This window comes from Gasterosteus aculeatus, chromosome 5 (assembly GCF_964276395.1).
Source record: "Gasterosteus aculeatus chromosome 5, fGasAcu3.hap1.1, whole genome shotgun sequence".
Lineage (NCBI taxonomy): Eukaryota > Metazoa > Chordata > Actinopteri > Perciformes > Gasterosteidae > Gasterosteus > Gasterosteus aculeatus.
In genome coordinates, this window is record NC_135692.1 from 11,406,054 (window position 1) to 11,428,496 (window position 22,443).

The window sequence follows — 22,443 nt, forward strand, 5'->3', positions numbered from 1 at the left end:
AAGTCCCCGAAGCTAGAAAGCAATATTTGGAATGTCACATCTCCCCTGCCAGGTGGAGAAAATCTGTCCTGGTGGTAATAACCGGTTGTCATCCCGGGCTACATCTCCACCACTCACCAGTGGGACGACTCCATAGCCACAAAATACCTCCCCAGTACGCCAGAGTCAAACACACTCACTCACACACACAGACTGTACAGTACTCCAACCCCCCCCCCCCCCCCAATCGCAACCCCTCTGCTACAGTATACTGTTGTCTCTCAAGTGCACCCAGGGCAATTGGGTGTGTGAGGGTGGGGGGGGGGGACTCTCAGCCGTGTCAGAAAAGCGCAGGCATCCTATAAGGCAATAAGGCTTTTGTTACAGTAGTGAGGAGGGTTATGGATCGGATCAGAGTTTAAAGAGTGGGTTTCCCCTAAAAAGACTCAGCGCTGGGGAGAGAAGAGGAGTGCTTGAATCCTCGGGTGTTTCAACCTTGAACTGGTACGATGACGGCCCGTCAGGGACATGGCTCTAATGAAAGCAGTATGGAAATTTCAGAGATAATCTGCTAATCACACGAAAGCTAATGCAGTTTGGCTCGAGGTGAATGCGGCGCTGTTATTTAGGCGCTGATGCTGAGGGGAATATGTTAAATCCCCTTCAGAATGAATCACGGGTCGGGTCACCTTGTCCATGTGGAGCAGAAGAGGAGCAGCGCTTCACTGTGACGCCCTCCTCAAAGAGGCACTAATTGAGACTTTGTTTTAATCAATGCAAACACATTTTTCTACCAATGAGGGTAGAACGTTTGTTTTTGTTCTTTCAGCAGAAGATCTCAGAAAGAGGTTATGTGGTGGGAAAACAAGCCCCCTCGTGTGTGTATTACATGATTTAAGATAAAACAAGAAGTTCTTGGACAATTCTGCCGAAACAAATTTTAGTTTGAAAGCAGTTTCTTGCAGGGTTGTTGACATTTTTGCAAGTTTGGAGATTACACGTTGGGTTCTATAATCTGTGGCTTATAATACATCACAGACCCTCTTGTTTATTAACGACAAACTTGTATTCGACAAAAGGGGGTCAAATGTATCCTCTTCTTCAAATTTGTGCATTTACAGTAAAGAAACGCAGTTTAATACTAAGATCTGCCAGGCGTTTTTTGTTGTTGTTTTTACCGCTTTATGAATAGGTGACAGTTTGATGATGTGAACGGATCAAAAGGTCAAGTAAGAGCCGCCATCCGTTGACCCATCACACGTTATCATCCCCTGTCACGCGAAGGGAGTCCCACCGATAAACGGAGTGCCGTGTTTCCGCAGGTGCTCAACGAAGCCGTGGGAGCCATGATGTACCACACCATCACCCTCACCAGGGAGGACCTGGAAAAGTTCAAAGCCCTACGGATCATCATACGCATCGGCAGCGGATACGACAACATCGACATCAAGGCGGCCGGAGAGCTGGGTACGAACTCCCCGCAATCACTGACGAGACGTGACGGTGATGGCGTCTGTCACTGTTGTATGTTGATCTTAGAGTGTGTGTGTTCTTCTGCGGGTCCTTCGTGGGGCGTTTGGTTTGATGGCTGTCTGCTTGAATTTGATGGTTTGTTTGTCCCTTAGTTACACATAATCCCTCGGGCCACCAGTCATCCGATTTAGCCGAATCTCGAGGGGACGGTGTGGCACGTCGAAGAAGCAGGCAGCGACCGGCAAAAACATCTGGCTCAGTAGAGGTCAAAACAAGATTGCGCGGCCGACATTATAGGGCCCAATCAAACCCAGAAATGCAGAGTCGGACGAACCTCGAGCCTGGATGTTCAAATGGAGAGGAGAGCGCAGTCTTCTCTCCTCTCCGAACCAACCACCCAGGCTCGTATCAGCAGGCCCGCGGCTCAAACAGCCCTCGCAGCTTGCAAAGCCGCCATTTTCCTGCCAACTCGAGATCCCGTGTCTAACTGCCACCCACTCACCGCCGGCGCTCTGCCTCGCAACGCGGGAGTCAAAAGCTATCGCGCCCCAGAGAAGGCGGCGCTGATATGGCGGCCTGTTCTCTGAGGGGGGGGGGGGGCATTGATTGAGCGGGCTCTGGCTATTTTTCGCCGCCCAGAGACGGCTGAGCTGTTGCTGCGAGATGCAGAGTGGGATGAGGGCGTCGGAGGAGAGAGCGAGGGCAGGCTGAGGAGCTTAAGTGGCGATAATGGAGATCTGTGTGTTGCCGGAGGATAGGCCAGGTAATGCCAGGAGGTCAGAGGTTTTAATGCTCTCAAGGTCAACACAATTATGAGCAATCGACTGGAGGATAAAAACGTGCTTCATTGTGCATAAGTTTAAAGGAGGGCTTTTCAGCGACTCATCATATCTTTAATTACAACGTGATTATATTATCGTACATTTCTGTTACCCGTTACTCTTTCGAGGCATTTTGTAAATAAAGATAATCAAAGTAAGTCGCTTATAGTCAAATTTACTCATATCTATTGGAATAACACTCCTGCTGTTGATTGATTTTCACTGTTCTGCTTGTGTGTGTGTTTTCTTTAGGTATCGCGGTGTGTAACATTCCCTCTGCAGCTGTGGAGGAGACGGCGGACTCCACCCTGTGCCACGTCCTCAACCTCTACCGGCGAAACACCTGGCTCTACCAGGCTCTCCGCGAGGGCACGCGGGTCCAGAGCGTGGAACAGATCCGCGAGGTGGCGTCCGGCGCCGCCCGCATCCGTGGCGAAACCCTGGGCCTCATCGGCTTCGGTTAGTATCATTTCTTTTTCCCCCCCATTGTTTACTTTTTTACCTTTCATCTTATTTCTGTGGTGTGTGTTTCCCCCCCCCCCCCCCCCCCCGTGCTCTGCGTCCTCATATCCTCCCACGGCTCAGTGTGCCTTCTGCGTTCCCGCCATGATAAGGTTATTTTGCTGCCTCTGCCGTTCCATTATTATCTCAAGGTTGTGCGTTGCGCCTCCCTTCGGGCCGGCTTCCGTTTCTCTGCCACACTGTGCTCTCACGCCGCCGCTCTAATGCTCCCCGTTATATCCCCATTATTCTCTCTTCTCCTCCTTTCCACTCTTCCTCTCTGTCCCCGCGGCCCCTCGACACCTCGCCCTGCCATAATCGGGCCCCTTATGGTACTCCGCGCCTGTTTTAAAGCCAATTGTCTGTGTGTGTGTATGTGTGTGTGTGTGTGTGTGCAGCATTCTACCATCTCTCAACATTAGTGGGCTCACGGATGCTTTGTCTTCTCCAAAACCTTTCCAGAGCGCCACGTTATCTCAGTGCCCACATACAGTCCCCCCCAACACACACACACACACACACACACACACCTCACCCCCTCCATGTCCCCCCACAGCCTCCTAGACTTACAGACCCAAACAGCAGCTCCTGGCTCCACGAATGCTCCACCCCCCCCCCCTCCTCCCCTCCTCCCCCATCCATCTCCTCCTCAGCGAACCCTCCCACCTCCAGCCTCCTCTCGCGGTCCTTCTGGCTCGAGTCGTCTCCAAAACAATGTCCCATTGTCAGCGGGAGGTTGGGGACAAGCGAAGGCCTCCTGGTGTTTTGTTTTGGTGGACTCGGGCGCATTCAGCCAGCGGCACGAGTCTGCAGGCTGCAAACACGCGGAATGAAAAAGACACTGAAAGGCAGCGAAGACTCGGGAGTACGTCAAGCAGCAGCCGCGCCGATGTTTAGGGCTTTAAAATAAGTGTTGTGCTGCTGCAGAATTCATTCATTTCCAATGATTGTTCCATGTGTTAGCTTCTTGGTATCAATAAGATTAACTCTCATAGCGAGATGGAATTCCCTTTACTTATTTCTGCGTAAAATAAGGACTTAAATTTGACATCATTTATGTCGGTCACACATTTTTATTGTTCGAATGAATGATTCTGTAATAAGTAGTTTATTCTTCACATTTGAAGCCACAAATAATCTTCACTCAAGGTCCACTTTTCCGACATATCACGTGTCGTGTATATGGACAATATTATGATTTGTTTCATGTTTCTGATATCAAGCCCCTCGCCAAACTCTTATTGCTGCATAGTTAGGAACTTCACCAAAATATATGTGGATATATATTTTTGTGTGGCAGAACCTCTGGCAGTGTATTCTGCCTCTTAGAGCCGGTGATCGGTGGGGGAAGAGAGGAAATAAAAGAGTCACGCTGTTTTTGATTCTCCGGAGCTCCGCAGGAAATGAAAGGTCGACACAAAAACACTCGTTGTTATAGTTTCTAGTGCTACAGAAGATTGTTGTTTATATGAGATATTTGTAGATAACATAAAATAATCCCTTATTAGTCCCGCAGCGGAAACGTAGTAAAAACACAATCAAAACAGATTAACAAGCAGTATTAAAATAACAAACGAGAATCCACAATAACCAAAATGAAATATTATACGAAGAGACAGAACTATTAGATCACTAAACACTAGACTCCGTCATAAATCCCTCCAATTCAAAGGGATGCCGTTTCCATCTGAATCTGCCACTTTATTCCAATTGTGCATCGACCACACCGACGGAACGTTGCTGAAGCCTCGCCGGCCTCATCAAATCAAAGACGCCGTCTTCTCTTTCAGACTAACTGGAAAACTCGTCTCCATCCCGCTGCCGTCTGCACCTCCAACCGGCCGCTGAATGCAACAAGTTCACACTTTTTAGAGAAATTATATTGTGGGAAATATTGGAAATAAAGCAATTCGAAGCAGAAGTACACAGCGCTTGTTGAAAAGAAATTGCATGCACCAAAAAAAGATGGAGCACTTGGGGGAAGGTGGATTTATACAGCAATCAGAAATGTGATTGTAACCCCCATCACCACAACGGAGCAGAACGGTCCAAGTGATTACTTAAGTATTATCAGGAGTCTCTGTGCAACGTTGGCTCAGATTGAAAGGGAGAGAAAAAAAGGACAAAGCCTCAGAGACATAATGCTCCATCACATAAGGGGGGACTTTTGGTATTGATATTTTATTTTGAGGACCTCATCGATCTGCGGCTGCTGAGGAGGAGCAGAGGCACATGGTGAGAGACAGGAAGCGCCTTATGTGCCACTGATTCCTTGTCTCCAGCAGTCACCCGGCCTCTTCTCCATCACGGCTCCACCACTTGTCCATCGGTAACCGTTCTCCCTTCGATAACAGCAAATCTCTCGTAGACATCAATAAAAACCTCTTAACGTCCTAAGTGAATGGAATTGCTTAAAAATAGCTTTATTGGTTGGATTTTATGTTCACGTGTGTTTAATGGTGTCTTGGTGTCTTTATTAGAACTCTTTCGTGCTCCGTGTGCATTCAGCAGGACTGACGTTTAATGCGTTTACAGCCCTTTATTTCCTGTTTATTTTCTCACTGATTCTCAAAGACGGTTCCTGGACTTCGAGGATTTTATTTGACATTAAAAAGATAATATATTTTGCGTCAATGCGTGCAGATGTGCAGGAGTTGTTACATCCAACACACGTGCATAATATCTTTATACTAGATAATAACATTAACCGGACACTTGAATTGAACCGTGTGTTAGACTGCACATAAATAAACATGAACCTCTTCCCTCCCCCGTGTGTGTGTGTGTGTGTGTCCGCAGGTCGTTCGGGCCAGGCCGTGGCGGTGCGGGCCAAGGTCTTCGGCTTCAACGTCATCTTCTACGACCCGTACCTGCAGGACGGCCTGGAGCGCTCGCTGGGCGTCCAGCGCGTCTACACCCTGCAGGACCTGCTCTACCAGAGCGACTGCGTCTCCCTGCACTGCAACCTGAACGAACACAACCACCACCTCATCAACGACTTCACCATCAAACAGGTGCGTGGGCGCACACACACACACACACACACACACACACACGTGCACGGGCACACGCACGCCAAAACAGCTGTGATGCGGCCAGCGTTTAATGCAGCGAGCAGAGCCGCCGGCGTATTTTGGCTCTTGTCAGCCCGCAGGCTGTCCTTGGGGTGGAGGGGGGGACAGCGGGATGGGGGGGAGGAGAACGACAGCGGCGGCGGCCTTCCTGCCTGCACATTCCCTGCTCTCTTTATCTTGAGCTCCACCAAAAGCTGGACACAAATTCATTCCTTTGCTCTGTCGAATGCAATTAGCGGCGGCCCACGGCTACGGCAGATATATCGCAGCGGGGGGGGGGGCGCTCTCTCTCAATTGATAGTTGCGTTGCCTGGGGCGACACCTGCAGGGCAGCTGGGGAGCTACACCCACGGGCCCCCCGAAGAGGAATCCCTTCCATCGGTGGGTGGGGGGTGTAATGGCCTAACCCAGTTAACTGCATGTCTCTTTCAGAGCTCGGTATTCTGCAATGAAAGGACACTTCCCTCTCTCTGCTCCCCCCCCCACCAAAAACCCACGGCAGTCGCTCTCAGCCCGTGTGTGTCAAAACCCAGCGAGGCCTAATAAAAGACCTGCCTGCCAGCGGAAAGCCTTTTCATGCCCCTGCATTTCAGTTTCTGTCAAGATTAAGGGATTACTTTCTTCTGAGCATAGTCATTTGATTTTTTCTTCTCCTTTTTATAGTGTGTGTTGTGCCTTTTTTTTCTCCCCTAAAAGCCACACGGGGGTTGGTGGCGCTGCCTCATCTTTCCAGCTCAACCCTCATCCCTCATTTCATCTCCTGGTTTTGGGATAAAGATGCTCTTTATCCCACCATCTGTCAGTGTTTCCGTCTGCCTGCTGGGTGGCTCAGGTGTCAGGCGCAACAAAGGTGTCACAGATGTGTTTTGGAATTCTCTGTCTCTCTGCCGCGTAATATTGTTTCGGGGCCCTCGGATGCCTTCATCCGATCCGGATTTACAGTTTACACGTCGCTTCAGATGAAACCAATTCATCCGACCGTCGTGCTGACAGACTCACGTCAACACCCAAATCTGGCCATTTGCCTGTGAATAACTGAGTTGTTTTTATTTCTCTGCAATAGCTGGGCTCAAAATGACATTTTTTTCGGGTTGTCCACCCGTCCGTCCGTCTGTCCCTCGGACCAGCCGCCTAATGAGCTGGTTAAAGTTTGGTGGTCGGAGCTCAAGGTGGCTGTGACCTCACGTCTGTCACAGTGAAGAGAGCGCATCGCCGCCGGGATATCTTTCATTATATCTGCAAAAACATCAGCTTGGACTCAAAGATGATCCGATTACATTGTCAGCGGTCAAAGGTCAAGGCCACTGGACTAAGCAATGCTGGTAGTAAAATGAAATAATGGGGTGATGACATGAGCGACCTTGAGTTGGTAATCTTAACACCTTGTTTGTTTGATCGTGTGTGTGTGTGTGTGTGTTGTGCACAACAGATGCGTCAGGGCGCGTTCCTGGTCAACACCGCGCGGGGGGGCCTGGTGGACGAAAAGGCCCTGGCCCAGGCTTTGAAGGAGGGCAGGATACGCGGTGCCGCCTTGGACGTTCATGAGACGGAGCCCTTCACGTGAGTATACGCACACACACACACACACACACACACACACACACACACACAGCCCTCTCAATAGGCCGACGGATGAACGCCTGGCTCACAGAGACGGTTGAGACGAGGTAACAGAAGGAAGGGAAGGAGAAGGCAGCAAGTTACAGTCAGAGACGGAGAACCATAGACGGCCGTGAGACACGCGGACGGACACACGACCGCTTCAAGACAAACTGAAGTTAATGGAACTCGGGAGACGGAGGGAGCTCCTTTTATTCGCAATAGAGCAGGCGAGACTGATTCAGAGCGTAACGTAAATAAGTGAACTATAACGGATGGAATGAGGGGGATCCTGTGGCGATCTCTAAGCCCGCCTCCCGGCCTCACTCCTGGTGTCATTCACACGAAAGGAAAAAGGGAGAAAAGGCCACGGCGCTCTGGCTCCAGACCCACGAGCTCCAAGACGTCCATTGTTCAGGGCAAATTTCTAAATGAGAAAATGCTTCTTGGAAAAAAGTTGCTGCTGGTGATTATTGTTCACAGTTAGGAACTCGTGCTCCGCCCACCCATCCCGCGCGACACTGAAACCGATTCGGGGCGCCACTGAGGCGTTACACAAACATGCACACGCACACAGAACCAGGCCTTACAGGAATGGAGGGGGAGGCGGGGGGGGAGGGCGTGATCTGTCTCTCAGTGCCACTTGACAGCCCACGGATGAAGGAGGAGGAAGACTGTGTCATGGGTGAATACCGAGACATATTTTAATTTTGACAACTGGGCTTTATTTGACAGAATCCCTCTCTCTGCCACCTGCCAATCCTCACAGAATGTTAACGTTAAAGACAACCCAAAACAAATTGCTTTTTAGATTTCTTTTTTTTCTTCTTCTTTTTTTTACAGAAAACTTCAGTTAGTCACAGAGGAATTAGTTGAAGTTATTTCTGCCTCATTAAAATAAATCCAGAATCCATGAACATACAAATATTTTATTCCATAAGGCACCTGGAAGCTTTCCCTCTTCAGGAGATGAAACATCCAAATAAAGTGACGATAAGCAGCAAATAAAATAATAAATAAAAGTAGTAGACAGGAAGTTTGGTCATTTAGAAGAAAACGTTAGTTAGTTCACAAAGATAAGAAGAGCACAGCTCTTGTAATCCTTTCTCCCGTGTTTAATAATTTGTTTTATTCCTTTTCCCTCATTTTTCTTACTCGCTGTGTGTGTGTGTGTGTGTGTGTGTGTGTGTGTGTCTCACAGTTTTGCCCAGGGTCCGCTGAAAGACGCTCCCAACCTGATCTGCACCCCGCACACGGCCTGGTACAGCGAGCAGGCCTCTCTGGAGATGAGGGAGGCCGCCGCCACCGAGATCCGGAGAGCCGTCACCGGTACGCCGCCCCGTCCACTAATCCAAAACATCTGTTCCTGCCACCGCGCCAACATCTGCACCAGCACACTGCTAAACATGTGTGTGTGTGTGTGTGTGTGTGTGTGTGTGTGTGTTTGCCCCCCCGACACGACAGGCCGCATCCCCGACAGCCTAAGAAACTGCGTCAACAAGGAGTTCTTTGTCACCACGGCGCCGTGGGCCGTCATGGATCAACCGGGCGTCCACCACGAGCTCAACGGCGCCGCCTACAGGTAAACCCCGAACACGCAAATTTAAAAAAAAAAAAAAAAAAGGCTGCCCTGCATTATCTCAGGAATGTTTTGTCCCTGTTCTCTGTGGTAGTCCAATGGTCATTCTTTGAGCTGTGGGCTCTTCCTAAACTCAGCATGTCCGCCTCCGTGTGTTTCTCTCACGCAGCCAAGTGAGCCAAACTCTTCCTGGCATAACAACCGGTGTCCCCCAAGACAAAATTATTGCCTAGATCAGGAGCAGGTAAATACGACCACCCGGGACGACGAGCCTCGTGTCTGCGGGTCCCCGGATAAGACCCTCTCTCCCCCCCTTCTCCCCCGAGCTGGCGTGGTGTGTGTCCCCCCCCCCCCCCTCTATGCCTCCTCAGCACTCCTCCCCCCTCCCCGTTCGTAGCGAATGTGGGTTTTTTCTGAGCGTCTCCATGAGCATGACACAAATCCTTTCCCCGGATGGAGTCATGCTTTTGGGAGTTCCTTCTTGTGGGATTTTGGGACCCCCCCCCCCCCCCCCACACACACACACTTCCCCCTTTTTGGTTGAATGGAGAACCTCAGGCTCAGAGTGTGAATTGAATTACTGAACTGATTTTACAGTAATGTACTGAAACATTTGGACTTTCATGACAAACTGTACTGTGAAAATTATAAATCACTCTTTACACACAATACGATGACTATAACACACTATCACCTTTAAACATTATAAATAATACAATACTGACTTTTTAATCATGTACTCATGGGAGTGTTTTCAACATGCTCTACTATGATTTTTGTCCAAAATACTGTACTAAGACGTTCTTTGACATGCTCTCCTATGGCTTCTTTAGGACTTTCCCTCCATATATGTGAACATATTTCTTATTGGACGTTTTAATGGGGTGTTTTCTACATACTACATGCCAAACAATGACTTTTTATAACACACTAATATCGTTTTTTATACTTTTAATGATATTTTTTCAACACACAATAATATATATTTATTCTAACTGTGGTGGGAAAGAGCTATATTACATACATGACCTTTTAACCGCTTTTTTTCAACATGCTATGACTTGTTTTCGACATGTTACACTATGACTTAGTAACCCTAAGAGGCCCTTTGGGAGCCACACTGCCCCGTGACACTAACTCTGACCCCTCCCCTTCCCCAGATACCCCCCGGGCGTAGTCGGAGTGGCTCCAGGGGGCATCCCCGGGGCGTTAGAGGGCATGGTGCCAGGTGGGCTGCCCATCGCCCACACCCTGCCCTCTGGTACACACCCCTCCCAGGCCCCGTCGCCCAACCAGCCCTCCAAACACGGCGAGACCAGAGAGCACCTGACCGAGCAATAGCAGCAGAAGGGATACGAACGGCGAGCCCTCGTCCGACGCGTCGACTTTCACAACCGACCGACCAACTGGGACCAAGAGACAGCGAGACGACACGAGCGGACTGTCACCGAACTGAGGAAGCGTGCCGGGGAATTTCTACTTTTAATGTTTTAGTTTCTACTCTCTTGTCTCTCTGGGTTCAGTACCGACTTTACTCTTTGATGATGATGATGATGATGGTGTTTGGGTTTTTTTCCTCCGGTGACACGCGTATGATTGTGGACACAAAGTCGAGTGGTTTTTGTCTCTTTTTTTTTCCAGCGTCCCCGATGAGACTCTTGTCCCGCCTCCCGTACACCTCAGAGCTCATGGGAGAAGCGTAGGCGCACATCTCGACACACCGATGGGCGAACGAGAGGGGAAAAAAAACTTTGGCATCATGTGCAACTGGACCTTAACCCCCCTCCTCCCAAACTTCACCCTGACCCTCCCCTCCACCCAGCTCCTTCCCTCCTTGTGTAACTAATGTGTGTTGTTTAGCCCCCCTCATTATGCCACAGAAGAGAACTATTTTTTTTTTCTTTCTTTCAATCTTCTGTGTGAATGACTAAAAATGGATTGCTATATATATTTATCACTCGTCAGACAAAAAAAAAGATTGCTCATCCGTTCTAGTAATCTAATGTGAGTTTTGGCCCTTTCCTGGCAATAACACACATGACAGCTGTTGCAGTTGTAGGATTCCACCACATGAGGGCACTTGGGGGGTGGGGGGGGGGGGTCCTCGTTGAGACCAATAAATGTTGTGCGATTCTTTTTTTTAAGCTTTTAACGTTCACTTCACATAACATTTGATTGTTGAAGTTTGACATTAAATGGATTGCGATGAAGTATTTTACCTTTTCTCTTTTAGTCAAGAGCTATTTGGTAACGTGTCAGTGTGACTGAGCTCTGAAGGAGGAAGCCTTTTTTTCTCTTTTTTCGGAATCATAAGTTTCTGATCGAAACCCGAAATCAAACCAAGTGGCAGCAGCGCACGGATTGTGACCTCCCCCTCTTCTCTCAGCACATTTCACACTGAAGACAGGAAAGGGTTAAAGCAAACTTACTTTCATTAATGACTCAGGAAAACCTTTTTGCAGATATTGTTTATTCCAAAATTCTGTTTTTGAGGAACAAAAAAAAAAGATAAGACTAATGTGTTTAGTCTGGATATTCTCTCTCCTCCCTCATCCTCTCCATTGTGGTATTTTTATATACAAGGCGCATCCCACGTTTTTGGTGTTTAAAAAGAGTTTTGAAGAGTCCTGTTAGATTTGTATTGCCTAGTTAAATGTTCCTATAACCATAGTCCCACGTGGTCCACCCTCTTCTCTCCTTATTCTTTTTGTTCTATTGAAGGCCAGGTTCTTTGGGGCGTCTCGTACTCTGTAAGAGCAATAGCAGAAACTCCTTAGTGTCCCAACAATAGCAGAAGAGGCAGCCAGCAGTATGGTTTTTTTGTTTTTAGTGTGAGTATTTGTATTTGTTTCTTGTACAAGGTGAACATTTAGCATTCAGTGCAGTTCAAATAAAAGATATGATTCGGAGAACCAGCGGTCTGCGCCGGCATGATTTCTTCACACTTCTTTGTCTTGTATGGTTTTATTAGCAGAGCAGCTCCTGATGAGATACATTCTTTCAACGTAATCTTACATGATCTGGGTCGTCAATGTTGTTTTATCTTTTGTCACAGTGGAAGGTGGGGGGGCACCAAAGTACAAGCAAGTCCTTCCAACAGAAAATGAAATGAATATTACATTTTAGTAGAGTTGTGTGTTGATGAGGGTGACGGCAGAAAAACGAACGAGGGATTTCCTTGGGAAAAAACCCCCAAACAAACACTTTGTCTCGCTCCGGCTTCCAATTTTGCACTTCAGAGGATGTGGATTATATTAAAGATGCTGTGTGACAAACAGGGGAAACAAATTTACCCAGTGTTTTCATACATGGTAATTTAGGCTGTGGCAAGAAAAACAAAAACAAATCCATTCTCAAGTCAAATCCAAACAGCAGAAAAAGGAGACATTTCAAAACAAATGCGAATGGCAACAAAAGGGAAACAAGGGAGTCAAATTTAATATGAATGCACTCTTTTTCCCCACCAGCGCTGCCACCACCCATTCGATTAGGACATCCGGCTTCAAATCACACGTAAAATGTCAGTAAACTTGTACGCGACCCCCCCCCCCCCTCACAGACTGTAGGTATCATCTGTGCAAAATAAAATACTTCAAGACTGAACGGAGCCAACAACACACAGATTAAACGGGGCAAGAACAAAAGGAATCGCCTCTGCGCGCCAAATCTACTACATAAATAAATAAATCCAAACATCAGAAGGGTCTGCAGGGGGATCGACAATCTGAAAAACGGGTGCTCTTTCAACACACACACGCACGCACGCGCACAGTTTTAAGCAACATTTCTGTCAGGCAATTCTGTAAATTAAAGTTCTCATCTAGTGCAGCTTTGAGAGTCCTTAAATACAGAAAATTTTCCTATACGTTTTAATATTTTCCAACAGGTCAAGATAATTACTTTGATAACAAAATAAGGAATACAGGAGGGGAAGTAAAGAGGACATGATGTGCTTTCATAGGAGCAGTATTCAGGACTCGGTTTGTTGTTGCTGGTATCTTTTTTTTTTTTCCTATCACGGAGCTCACACAACCCATGCAGTATTACACGTATTAAAGATTTAAGTTACATTTTGGAAGGGAAAAAAGAAAGAAAATACAGACAGTAAGGTTCCCTCAGAGCCTTCGGTGTCCAGTCTCAAACTCAGGAGCTCGGTCATCTCCACCTCGTCGCCCTCACTCGTCTTCGTCCTCCTCCTCCTCGCCGTCGGACAGAGAGGCACAGGGGCGGATCTGGCGGTATCGGTCCAACCACTTCTCCACCATCTGGGTGACGAGTGGGTGGTTGCGGCGCCGAGAGCTCTTCTGCATCGCCGCCAGCATGCCTCCTTCTGTCACGCAGCAGTCCAGCCATTCCCTCAGCAGCTTCTCCTGCTGCTCCTCGTTGCCCATCTGAGTCGCCGACAAAACACACAGTTACTCCGTGGGGAATAATGAAGATGACAAACATCCACTCAACACTCTGGAAGCAACTTTGTGGTAACTTGGCACCGTGTGCTGTACCTAAAGCTCCTGGTTATCTCTCAGAATTTACGTCCTTGAAGTGTGTACTATAAAAAGGGGGCTAACTGATGGGAAAGTATTTATATCTTTATACATGTGTAATAGTGGCTCAAATTCGGGGAGTTCCTTTTAGTAATACGGTTTAGAAGCCTTCTTGTTTCGATATTAAACATTAGAGACAAATGCAAAAGAGCAATAGCTCATATTTTTCGGTGGTACCTCTTGCGCAGACAGGAAGTGAATGTGCAGCAACTTCCTCTCGCTGTCGACCAGCGGCAAGAAAGTCACCGTTACGTCATCGTCTGTATTGAGGTTGGCGCCAGCCCCGCGATTGTCGTAGCCGTCGTTCTCCATGGCGACCAGGGCCGAGAAGTGGCCCCGCGTGTAGCCCAGCGCGATGGGGCTCTTCCAGCAGAAACTCTGCTCCCATAACAGAGGCAAGTACACACCTGCACGCAAACACACACAGAGAGTAAGAACAGCTGGGAGCACTGCATGCAGTGTGTGTGTAAATTGAAGAAAAGAATGTTATACTATAGAGATGTCATCATTTTCAAAACAAATGTCAAAGTATCTCTTTTTGTTGATTTTTTAAAATCATAAAGTCACTTTACCTTGAAAACGAGTGTATCCTAACGTTTCCCCACGGAAACTTTTGTAGTACTTCACTCCGTAGACTATGATCGGTCTGCGAAGAATGTGTGCGAGAACAAAAATGTGCGTCTGCTCCAGGCTGGCCCCGGGCTGAGGGGGAGACAAACACGTCTTACAACTGCCCTGGAATTGTACAGTCGATATTTTTGAATGTCCTGTCCTATTGATGGACGGTGACCTTGAGCGGAGGGAAAGTACCTGGCTGGCCAGAGACAGGATGAAGGCCCAGTCCTCCTGCCACTGCTCCTCTCTCAGGGAGAAATGCAGACCGAAACTCTGCGAGTACCACGACTCCCACTCCTTCCAGCGCGTGTAGAACCTAGAAGGAAAGTGGAATGCGATTCAAGTGAACTTGATTTATAGTGTCGCCGTGGTTTTACACACCAATGTGAATATGCAAAGAATAACCATATTAAAGAGATTAGAGGATGTGAGAGAAAACACCTTTTCTATGTAATAAACAAAGCCATACGCACACACTGCAATGCACGTTGAAAGAAGCACCTCTCTTCATATTCTTACATATGTGTGACCTTCTGTATTTGACTGTGTGAGGGAGGCATTTAAATATCTTAAGGAAATACTGACCCAAATTAACAAAAGCTCTTGATTGCCAGAAGGGCGTGATCACATCAGCAGCAATCAACGCTGAGCTCGGATGTGAGTATTAGTTCGGTCATTTCCTAAATGACAGAAAGTGTCGTGTAGGTGTATAAAACAGCGGTGAGGTCTATGTGAGGATATACAAGTAACACTTTACAGCACCGATCAGGAAACGCTTCTCAGTGGCCGGGCGACCCACCAATGGGAGCAGTCATGCAGGCTGTCGTGGAGCGTCTTGCGGAGGACGGAGTCCTTGTCGTAGATGCCCCAGGTGGCCTGCAGGACAGAGTCCAGCAGACAGTCTCCGGCCGTGCGGTTCCACAAGGCATACAGGCGACTGTCCAAGCGCGTGCCCAGCTCCAGAGACCAGTTGATGACGGGAGATTCCTCTTCCAACTCTGTACACAGACAGAGAGAGAGGGGGTGTGAGTGTGGGAGGGAGTGTGGGGGGGCGTGCTCTGAGAGATGAGGGCAGTGGTCATGTAGGAATGCTGGTGTATACAAATACAAAACATTCTGTTTGTGTCCTTAGGAGACCTTCTAAAAGAGGCACAAGATGCATCAGTACCTCAAAAGAAGGACATTTACTCCTTTAAAATCCTAATAGCTGCACGTAAAAAGGTCACGGCGGAGGTTCAATTCAACCCACCGACACTACTGAAGTGCAAGGAGCCTGCAGAGGAAATATCACTGAATCTCTAAGGACTGAAGCTGGAAGCCACCAGCAATGCTGAGAATAATACAAGAGAAAAGGGCTGTGTTAACAGCTGCTGTGAGAAGAACGGATCAAAGGCTGGAAAGAAAAGGCTGCTCCCCTTTTCGGTTTTGTTGCTATTTTTGTCATCAATATGGTTTTTGAGTAAATATAATTCGTGTTGTTTTTCATTCCCTCAGCTGACCAATGAACAAAGACGACTGCATTCCTAAAAACAAGACAGAATTAAAAAAAAAAAAGGGGGGGGGGGGGGGGGGGGCGCGAAGAAAACCTGTGGCTTCGGTCATTAAATCGTCCAACGGGAACTCGCTATGCGAGCGCGGATGCTGCCGCGAGTGTTTCCCATATGGAGCCGCTGCAGTGGGGAAATAAATAAGCTTCGCATATCCTGCTTTTAAGCAGGATATGCTTTTCTAAACACAACTTTACCGATGCCTCAGCAGTGTTTAGATTCATTGATAAAAGCATGACGTACAGTGTGGACAGCACACAGAATCCTTCGGTACCTTTCTGCACGTCCCGATCCAAAACCTCATCAAACAGCTTCTCTTGGACAGCAGGCGGCAAGTCCTCTATATCTGAAATATGGGAGAGGGGTTTAACCGGCACACTGCAATGAGGGCAACAGTAACGACATACGGGGGGTGTTCTTTCCAATTCCATCTATTGGCTGACATTTTGTCAATAGCACGGCGTAAACACAAGCTCTGTACAGCATGTCGTGTCCCTCTGTGTGTCGAACTGTGCGCACACAAAAGCCAGAACACTGGTGGCTATTCTCCGGCTCAATACTGGATGGCACTGGCTTTGTTTGAAAGAGAGAGGGAGGGACCATACAGGGCAGAGCCCCCTGCAGCTGGCCTCTAGCCCACATTCGGCCTGAAAGGAAATACTTGGCATAGCATGAAAATAAATAAATAGGAAAATTCAAATTTTATCAGTGAAGCCTGCGTAATCGTCCATACAAAGCGGCACTGCAGGCTGCTCGGGATCAGAATACCACGGCCATTACAGGGAAGACATTAGGCCACAGGGACAGTCAGTCAGACAGACACTGAGCTGCTGTTCAACAAGCCCAATTCTCCAGAGGGGGGGGGGGCACTGAAATGCAGCTCACTGTTTAGAGGACAGTTCTGCAGATGTGAATGAGACACAAGCATCAACGTCAGATATTATTGGTTTTATTTTAATCTAGGCCATTGGAGGTCTTAGACTGCACAAGTGTAATCAAGTCCAATAAGCCGAGTGCTGTGACCGTGGAGATCTGGCGGGTACCTGCAGGCAGGGTGAAGGTGACCGGGTCAGTGAGGAAGTAACAGGCAAAGTCCCCTTTGCGTTGATGTAGTGACGCTGCAATCTCCCTGCGGATCTGCTCCGTCAGCTCGGGACACACCATGGAAGGGATGCACTTAGCCGCCTGCTGGTTCACCTTAAAGACAAAAGACAGACACACTCACTCATTCATTGGATGTTAAGAGGTAAATAAAGAAATCTGATATTTGAAATTAAAAAAAAGGTAAAAAATGTCATTGCATGTGTACATTTGTCCAAAGACAGACAAATGTTGGCTGATTTTCTCATATTTTCTAACTATGTATTCTCCATACTCTGCAGTGAAGAGGCCATCTTCCTCCTCCGACCTCGGCGACCCGTTTCACAGCGCCTTCCCTACTCATTGCTCGCCCTCCCTGCAGCCCACATCAGCTCTGTGGCACCGGGGCCACTGGGAACCGCCGCCAGGCTAATCCTCCACCTAATCCTCAAAGTGCTCTTCTGCTGCAATTAAAGGCATTACAGGCATCTGCTGTAATGCTCCTCTACGAACGCAGGACAACTAGAGGATGACGTGGTTGAAGAGAATGAGCATGACAAACACAGGGCGCCCCTTCTATTTCAGACTCCACAGTCTACACAGGAAGAGGACAATTGAAAACTACAGATTGTGCAGAGAATGTCGAGAGTGGCGGCGGGGGAGTTTAAGTCAATGGACAACATGCTCAAAAAAGGGACGGTTAACCCGTCACTGCAGCGGGGCCGGCGAAGACAAACTAAATCCATTATGTGCTTGCCTCGGTGAGCAGGATGGCGAGCATGTCCTGCCTCTGGAAGCGGATGGCCAGGTGGACCAGCGTGAAGCCCACGTCGAAGGCCGAGGACCGGCTGAGGAGCTGCACCTCGTCGGCGGTGAGCTGCCGGGCGATGTCCCCGCCGGACGCCTTGTAGGCTTCGATGGCGGCCAGGTCTCCCTCCACCACGCCTGCGGCAGGGCGGAGAAAGGAGGGTCAGAAGGCAGGAGAGACAGACATGGGCGCTGTTGTGGTTAGACGGGAGGAAAGTGTGGTTCAGAAAAACAAATCAACAGCTTTCGCGGCTCAAATGCAAACCTGCACACAAAAAGGCCTCCCGTCATCACAACGGCATACACGCATACGGCAGTTTAATCTGAGATTATAAAACACCATTAAAGTCAACAGCACTACAAAATTCACCAGACAATTGAGTCGAATCTCTGAAAAACTATTTTAAACCCAAAGCGTCACGCGGTATTCATTCCAGGGCCGCGCAAGAAACAACGTATAAAAAATTAGCGTGCGAGTGAATTCATTTCCCACGGCACACGCTGGTGTTTGGGGTCATCGCGCCGCCGGGCACAACAGGCAGAGACCGCACCATCCGAGAGGCCGGTGTCAGGCAGAGGACCGTCTGTGCAGATTAGCGTTGGAAAAAATGTTGGTCTCAACATCAGTCACATCGAGCGCTGGCTCGTTCTGACAGAAGAGGGAGGGGGACGGGGGGGGGGGGGCTGTCCTCTCTGACAGAATGACACCACGGTTACCTTGAGCGCACATCGGACAGGAACGTGCCAAGAACGCCTGGTGCCTTTGACACATGCCGGCTGCTGCTTTGCAAACACGGATCCGTTTAGAAAAAAAAGGGGGATGCCAAGAGGATTTTGGCATCCCCCTTTTTGGCATGACCTATTTTTGCAGGTGGGTGACCAGAAGGTCATTTGAAAAAAGAAAAAAAAAAGGATATGGTTTAAATCAAAAAGGTATCCTGATGAAAACCGCGGTGTCCCGAGGCCACGTTTCATTCTGACTACGGAAGACGCCGTGTGTGTCCCCGGGTCAGCAGACTCCTCCTGCGCATTAAAAACGTACACGTTTGGGGGACATCCTGATAATGATTAATCTGCATACCACAACATCCAATTGAATTCAAGCCCGGGACGCATGCTGCATCCCTTCCTGTTTGCTGGCTAGCTGTGGACTGTACTAGCGGATAAAACAGTGAATGTTTGGACAACTTGTACCACTTTGTTTTGCTATAGGTAGTAAACAGGTGGTAAGGACGGCGGGCTGCAGTGATGCTGGTTTCAAGTACAAAACAGATTCATTTCTTTATCCTCAGGAGCATCTTAAGCTGGACTCACGGCACGCGTAGCCGTTGGAGCGCTAAATTCTGCTGGGGCTTATTTTTACATTTTCTCATCAACTATCGCACGTTCCTACACGTGTAAACTATGAAGTCGTGCTGCACAGGATTAACAAACAGCAGAGAGTTGGCACACACTCTAAAGGCCGTATTAACATATTAGTATGCCGGGATTAGTCTAAACAATGTAGGTCTCTCAGAACGGCCAGAAATGGGGCATCATAGAAGTCATGTGGACAGACTGTAATACTGTGTTACAGTTTTGTAGTCACTGGTAGCAGATCCGCAGGATCTTCACAGTGTTCTACGGCAGCACCAAGCTCTTTCACAATATGTTTTTGTACTCACATAGTGTGCATAACGTCATCTCAAGCAATACTAAAATGTAAGAATTATATGTGTAAACAGAGACAACTATTATATGCAATTGCGAGACTCGCCGGGAAAAGCCTACACAAAAGAACAATATTACACAAACAGGGCCGCGTTTCCTTTTGCGTGTGTGTGTAGGGAGGAGAATGGGGGGGGGGTCAATAGGATCATCCCTCTTTGGCCCAAATACAGATCTCTCAAAAAAAACAAAAGGAAAAACAACCAGAAACATTAGAGCAAAGCGAAATCAAGTTGTGCGGCCTGAGGAAGTGCTTGGCTCGGCTATAAAGAGCAACTCAGGCACTTCCTCCCTTTGAAGAGCCCAACTGTAGAAATAAAAAGTCAGCTGACGCGGTGGGAATAAGGCAGAGCGATATTCAGAGTAAAATCCAATGGCTGGAAACGTCTCCATGAGTTTATCACTGAACAGAGAGTCATTTCAGCTCCACAACAACACGGATCATGTGATATATTGTACTTTCCCTTTTATTTTTGGAGACCAGTGTATTTTGGCCTCCTAGAGCCCCTACTCGGCACACACACACCATTGTTTCCAGAGGGGAGTGTGGGGGGGGGGGGGGGGGGGTAGAGACCAGGAGAGTCTCTGGTCCACAGGCTCGCTGCGCTACCCAGACGGCCCATTCATCCCGGCCAGCTGGGGAGCACTTGCACCCTCTCAGTGCATCAAAGACGCTCTCGGTGGCAGAGCGAGGGCATCGGGGGGGCTCGCTGATGAGACGGATCAAGTTCCTACGAGCCACTGGGTTACGCAGCTTTACAATGAGGCCATTCAGCGTCATTCGTGCTTTGTTTATTTTTATTTGCCGCTCATTACGGGGGATATTTTTCACCTGAAGGCACCACCCTGTGAAAGGAAACCCGTCTCTCAGAGTGTGCCAAGCGGGTGTTTGAAAAGAAATGCCTGTTGTACGATAATATCTGGAGACTAAACAAGCACATGTTGCCCTTTATTGATAAAACAGTGTTTACAGGGTGAGGTCCCACCGTCACTGTAATAAAGTAGAACCAAGAGGAAGCTGCATGTTTTGCCATTGGGACAAAAACAGTGGCCTTTAGCTCAATTGCCTCGGTAAGTCAACAGAGAATGACATCATAGAAGAAAACAAAAAGCTGCCGCCACAATAGAAGGGTTGTTACGAGGAAATTGGGAGAAGAATATGGATAATTTGTCTAAGAATTATTCAGGTGAGTCAGAGAGAAAAGAAGCAAACGGCTTTCTCACAAATAATCATATAATTGACTATTTGTACTCATAATGGACCTCGCAGGAATGACACGCAACGTCGTATAACAACTCACCAGCACATGCATTGAGGAACAGCCAGTCCGTTTTCCTCATCCGATTTCTAATCTGCTTTAGCTTCTTGAAGTCGACGTCTTGCTCCTCTCTGCTGCTCATGGCTCCGGCGGCGAGCCCGATCCTCTGGAAGTCCATTTTGACGTTCTCTTCCCTCTTGGGCATCGGAGGGGACCTCCTTTGGCCCTGGCCTCCGCTGCAGCCGCCCCTCCAGCGAGCCCGGTCCTGTTCGTTTATCACGGGCGTTGGCTCCGTGGAGTCGGCCAGCTCTATGGCTTCCTGGTTGCTGGGCTTGGGGTGGTCACAGACCACGCACTTTGTAGTGGTGGGCCAGTTCTGGTAAGTGCAAACGGTGCATGTCCAGTGCGGCGGGTGGGTGTTGAGTCGGTTTCGGTCATTGTACTCCTCACAGGTATCCACCGGAGAGTGGCGGGGGGGACGACAGCCCGCGTTGGAGCCGGACGTGTGGGGGGACTCGGTGGGGCTGCTGGTCCTCAGGCGCTGACACAGGCACTGAGTGCAGCGGAGCGCTCGGGGCCAGTTCAGATAGGTGCACATCTGGCAAGACCACTTGTTGGCAATCTCGGCCATGCCGGCTGACCGGACCCTCGGCCTGGCGCTGGAGTCGGGGCAGATGAGGAGGTGGCCGCCGCTCTCAGTTCTCGCGGGGTCCCACCCCAGGCCGTGGTCCAGGTCGGGGCTGTTCTTGTAAGGTTCCTCCGTGATGATGGGACCCCTGGGCCTCTGCGCACGGCACATCGTGCACTTGACCGCAGACGGCCAGTTCTCGTAGGTGCAGTAGTCACATGACCACTTGACTTTCTGTTCGGTCATCGTGGATCACTTTGGGTGGTTAAATTGATGCGAGGGATCTAGTGAGTCGTAAGGAACAAACAAAAAGAAGCTTACGTCATCTTGAAGGTCATCAAATATGACACACTAGTTTCGTGTTTCAGATACTAGTAACGCTGACATTTCACGCAGTGACATTAACGAAGTGTGTATCGCAGCAGTTGGCTAACGTGCCATCTGGTCAGGACGCCGCTGTGTGATTGTTTAGCGATTGATTTTGATTAAAATTGCACGCCGGAGGCTCGTTATAAGTTAGAGTATTGTTAAACAGCCTCGGGTTGGTACGGATGACGGTTGGCTTTGTTGTGCTGTAATGTAGCTTCGGCTTGACGTTAGCAATGGTTAAGCCTGCTAGCTGTCCAACGAACCACCTGCCAGTTGCCGTTAAGGATAACCGTTAACAACCATTTCCTGCCCAGTACAAGTACGAACCACGTCATATTACGGAATATTTTTTTAAGAAAAATGCGTAAAATTCTTACCTTTTTGCGGCGGGGCCCGTTTCTCATGAGCCGCTGAAAACCACAACAAACCCTTCTTGCACAGACCCCCCCCCCCCCTTCCTCCGCCCTCCTCCTCCTCTAGAAAACCTTTCCCAATCGGAGTTATTTCGACCACTTTGGCCTCTCACATGTTTACCTCCGCGTACATAATCGACCACACCTCGGCGACGCCTTCGTACTCCGTGAATCATGGTACAGACATGCGACCCTCCATGGTTTGCGTGCCTCCGTGTTGTTTAATGGCGGCGACAGCGAGACAAATGAGTAGCAGAGCCAAAATAAACGCTCGCCTGCTGTCGTCACGAATCATCTGGCTCAGCTCTCAAGGCTATTGGACAAATGGAAATAAGCGCGTTGCGTTCACGAACCTTCGGAAATTGTCCGAACATTCACGAGAGGTTCGCGAGAGCGGTTGGGTTTGATAATGGGGGGCCCGCAATGGTTGTGTTTTTATTTGCCACGG

The 22,443-nt window shown here is 48.7% G+C and overlaps 2 protein-coding genes across 11 annotated transcripts in view; one reads left to right on the forward strand and one right to left on the reverse strand.

Annotated features, from left to right (window-relative positions):
* The window catches only part of LOC120818874 (C-terminal-binding protein 2), a 65,057-nt gene extending 53,116 nt beyond the window's left edge, over positions 1–11,941 (forward strand). For 8 of the 9 annotated variants that reach the window (XM_078103391.1, XM_078103392.1, XM_078103388.1 and 5 more), the window contains 7 exons: positions 1,302–1,446; positions 2,526–2,732; positions 5,574–5,788; positions 7,278–7,408; positions 8,649–8,776; positions 8,912–9,029; positions 10,187–11,941. In XM_078103391.1, coding sequence (XP_077959517.1) covers positions 1,302–1,446; positions 2,526–2,732; positions 5,574–5,788; positions 7,278–7,408; positions 8,649–8,776; positions 8,912–9,029; positions 10,187–10,367 — 1,125 coding nt within the window. In that variant the 3' untranslated portion in view covers positions 10,368–11,941. Of the gene's footprint in view, positions 1–1,301; positions 1,447–2,525; positions 2,733–5,573; positions 5,789–7,277; positions 7,409–8,648; positions 8,777–8,911; positions 9,030–9,195; positions 9,271–10,186 lie in introns of all 9 variants that reach the window. The other variant, XM_078103387.1, reaches the window with a different exon arrangement.
* Positions 11,942–11,974: 33 nt separating this feature from the next.
* zranb1a (zinc finger, RAN-binding domain containing 1a) lies at positions 11,975–22,297 on the reverse strand. Of its 2 annotated transcripts, none has more exons than XM_040175742.2 (10): positions 21,960–22,297; positions 20,628–21,497; positions 17,570–17,757; positions 16,776–16,929; positions 16,007–16,078; positions 14,985–15,183; positions 14,381–14,501; positions 14,143–14,272; positions 13,748–13,977; positions 11,975–13,417 (listed from the first exon to the last, which is right to left on the reverse strand). In XM_040175742.2, the coding sequence occupies exons 2-10, from the start codon at positions 21,457–21,459 to the stop codon at positions 13,202–13,204; spliced, it is 2,142 nt and encodes a 713-aa protein (XP_040031676.1). In that variant the 5' UTR covers positions 21,460–21,497; positions 21,960–22,297; the 3' UTR covers positions 11,975–13,201. The 2 variants fall into 2 exon arrangements, with proteins under 2 accessions (XP_040031676.1, XP_040031677.1); XM_040175743.2 differs by having other exon boundaries at positions 22,117–22,292.
* Between the last annotated feature and the right edge of the window lie 146 nt (positions 22,298–22,443).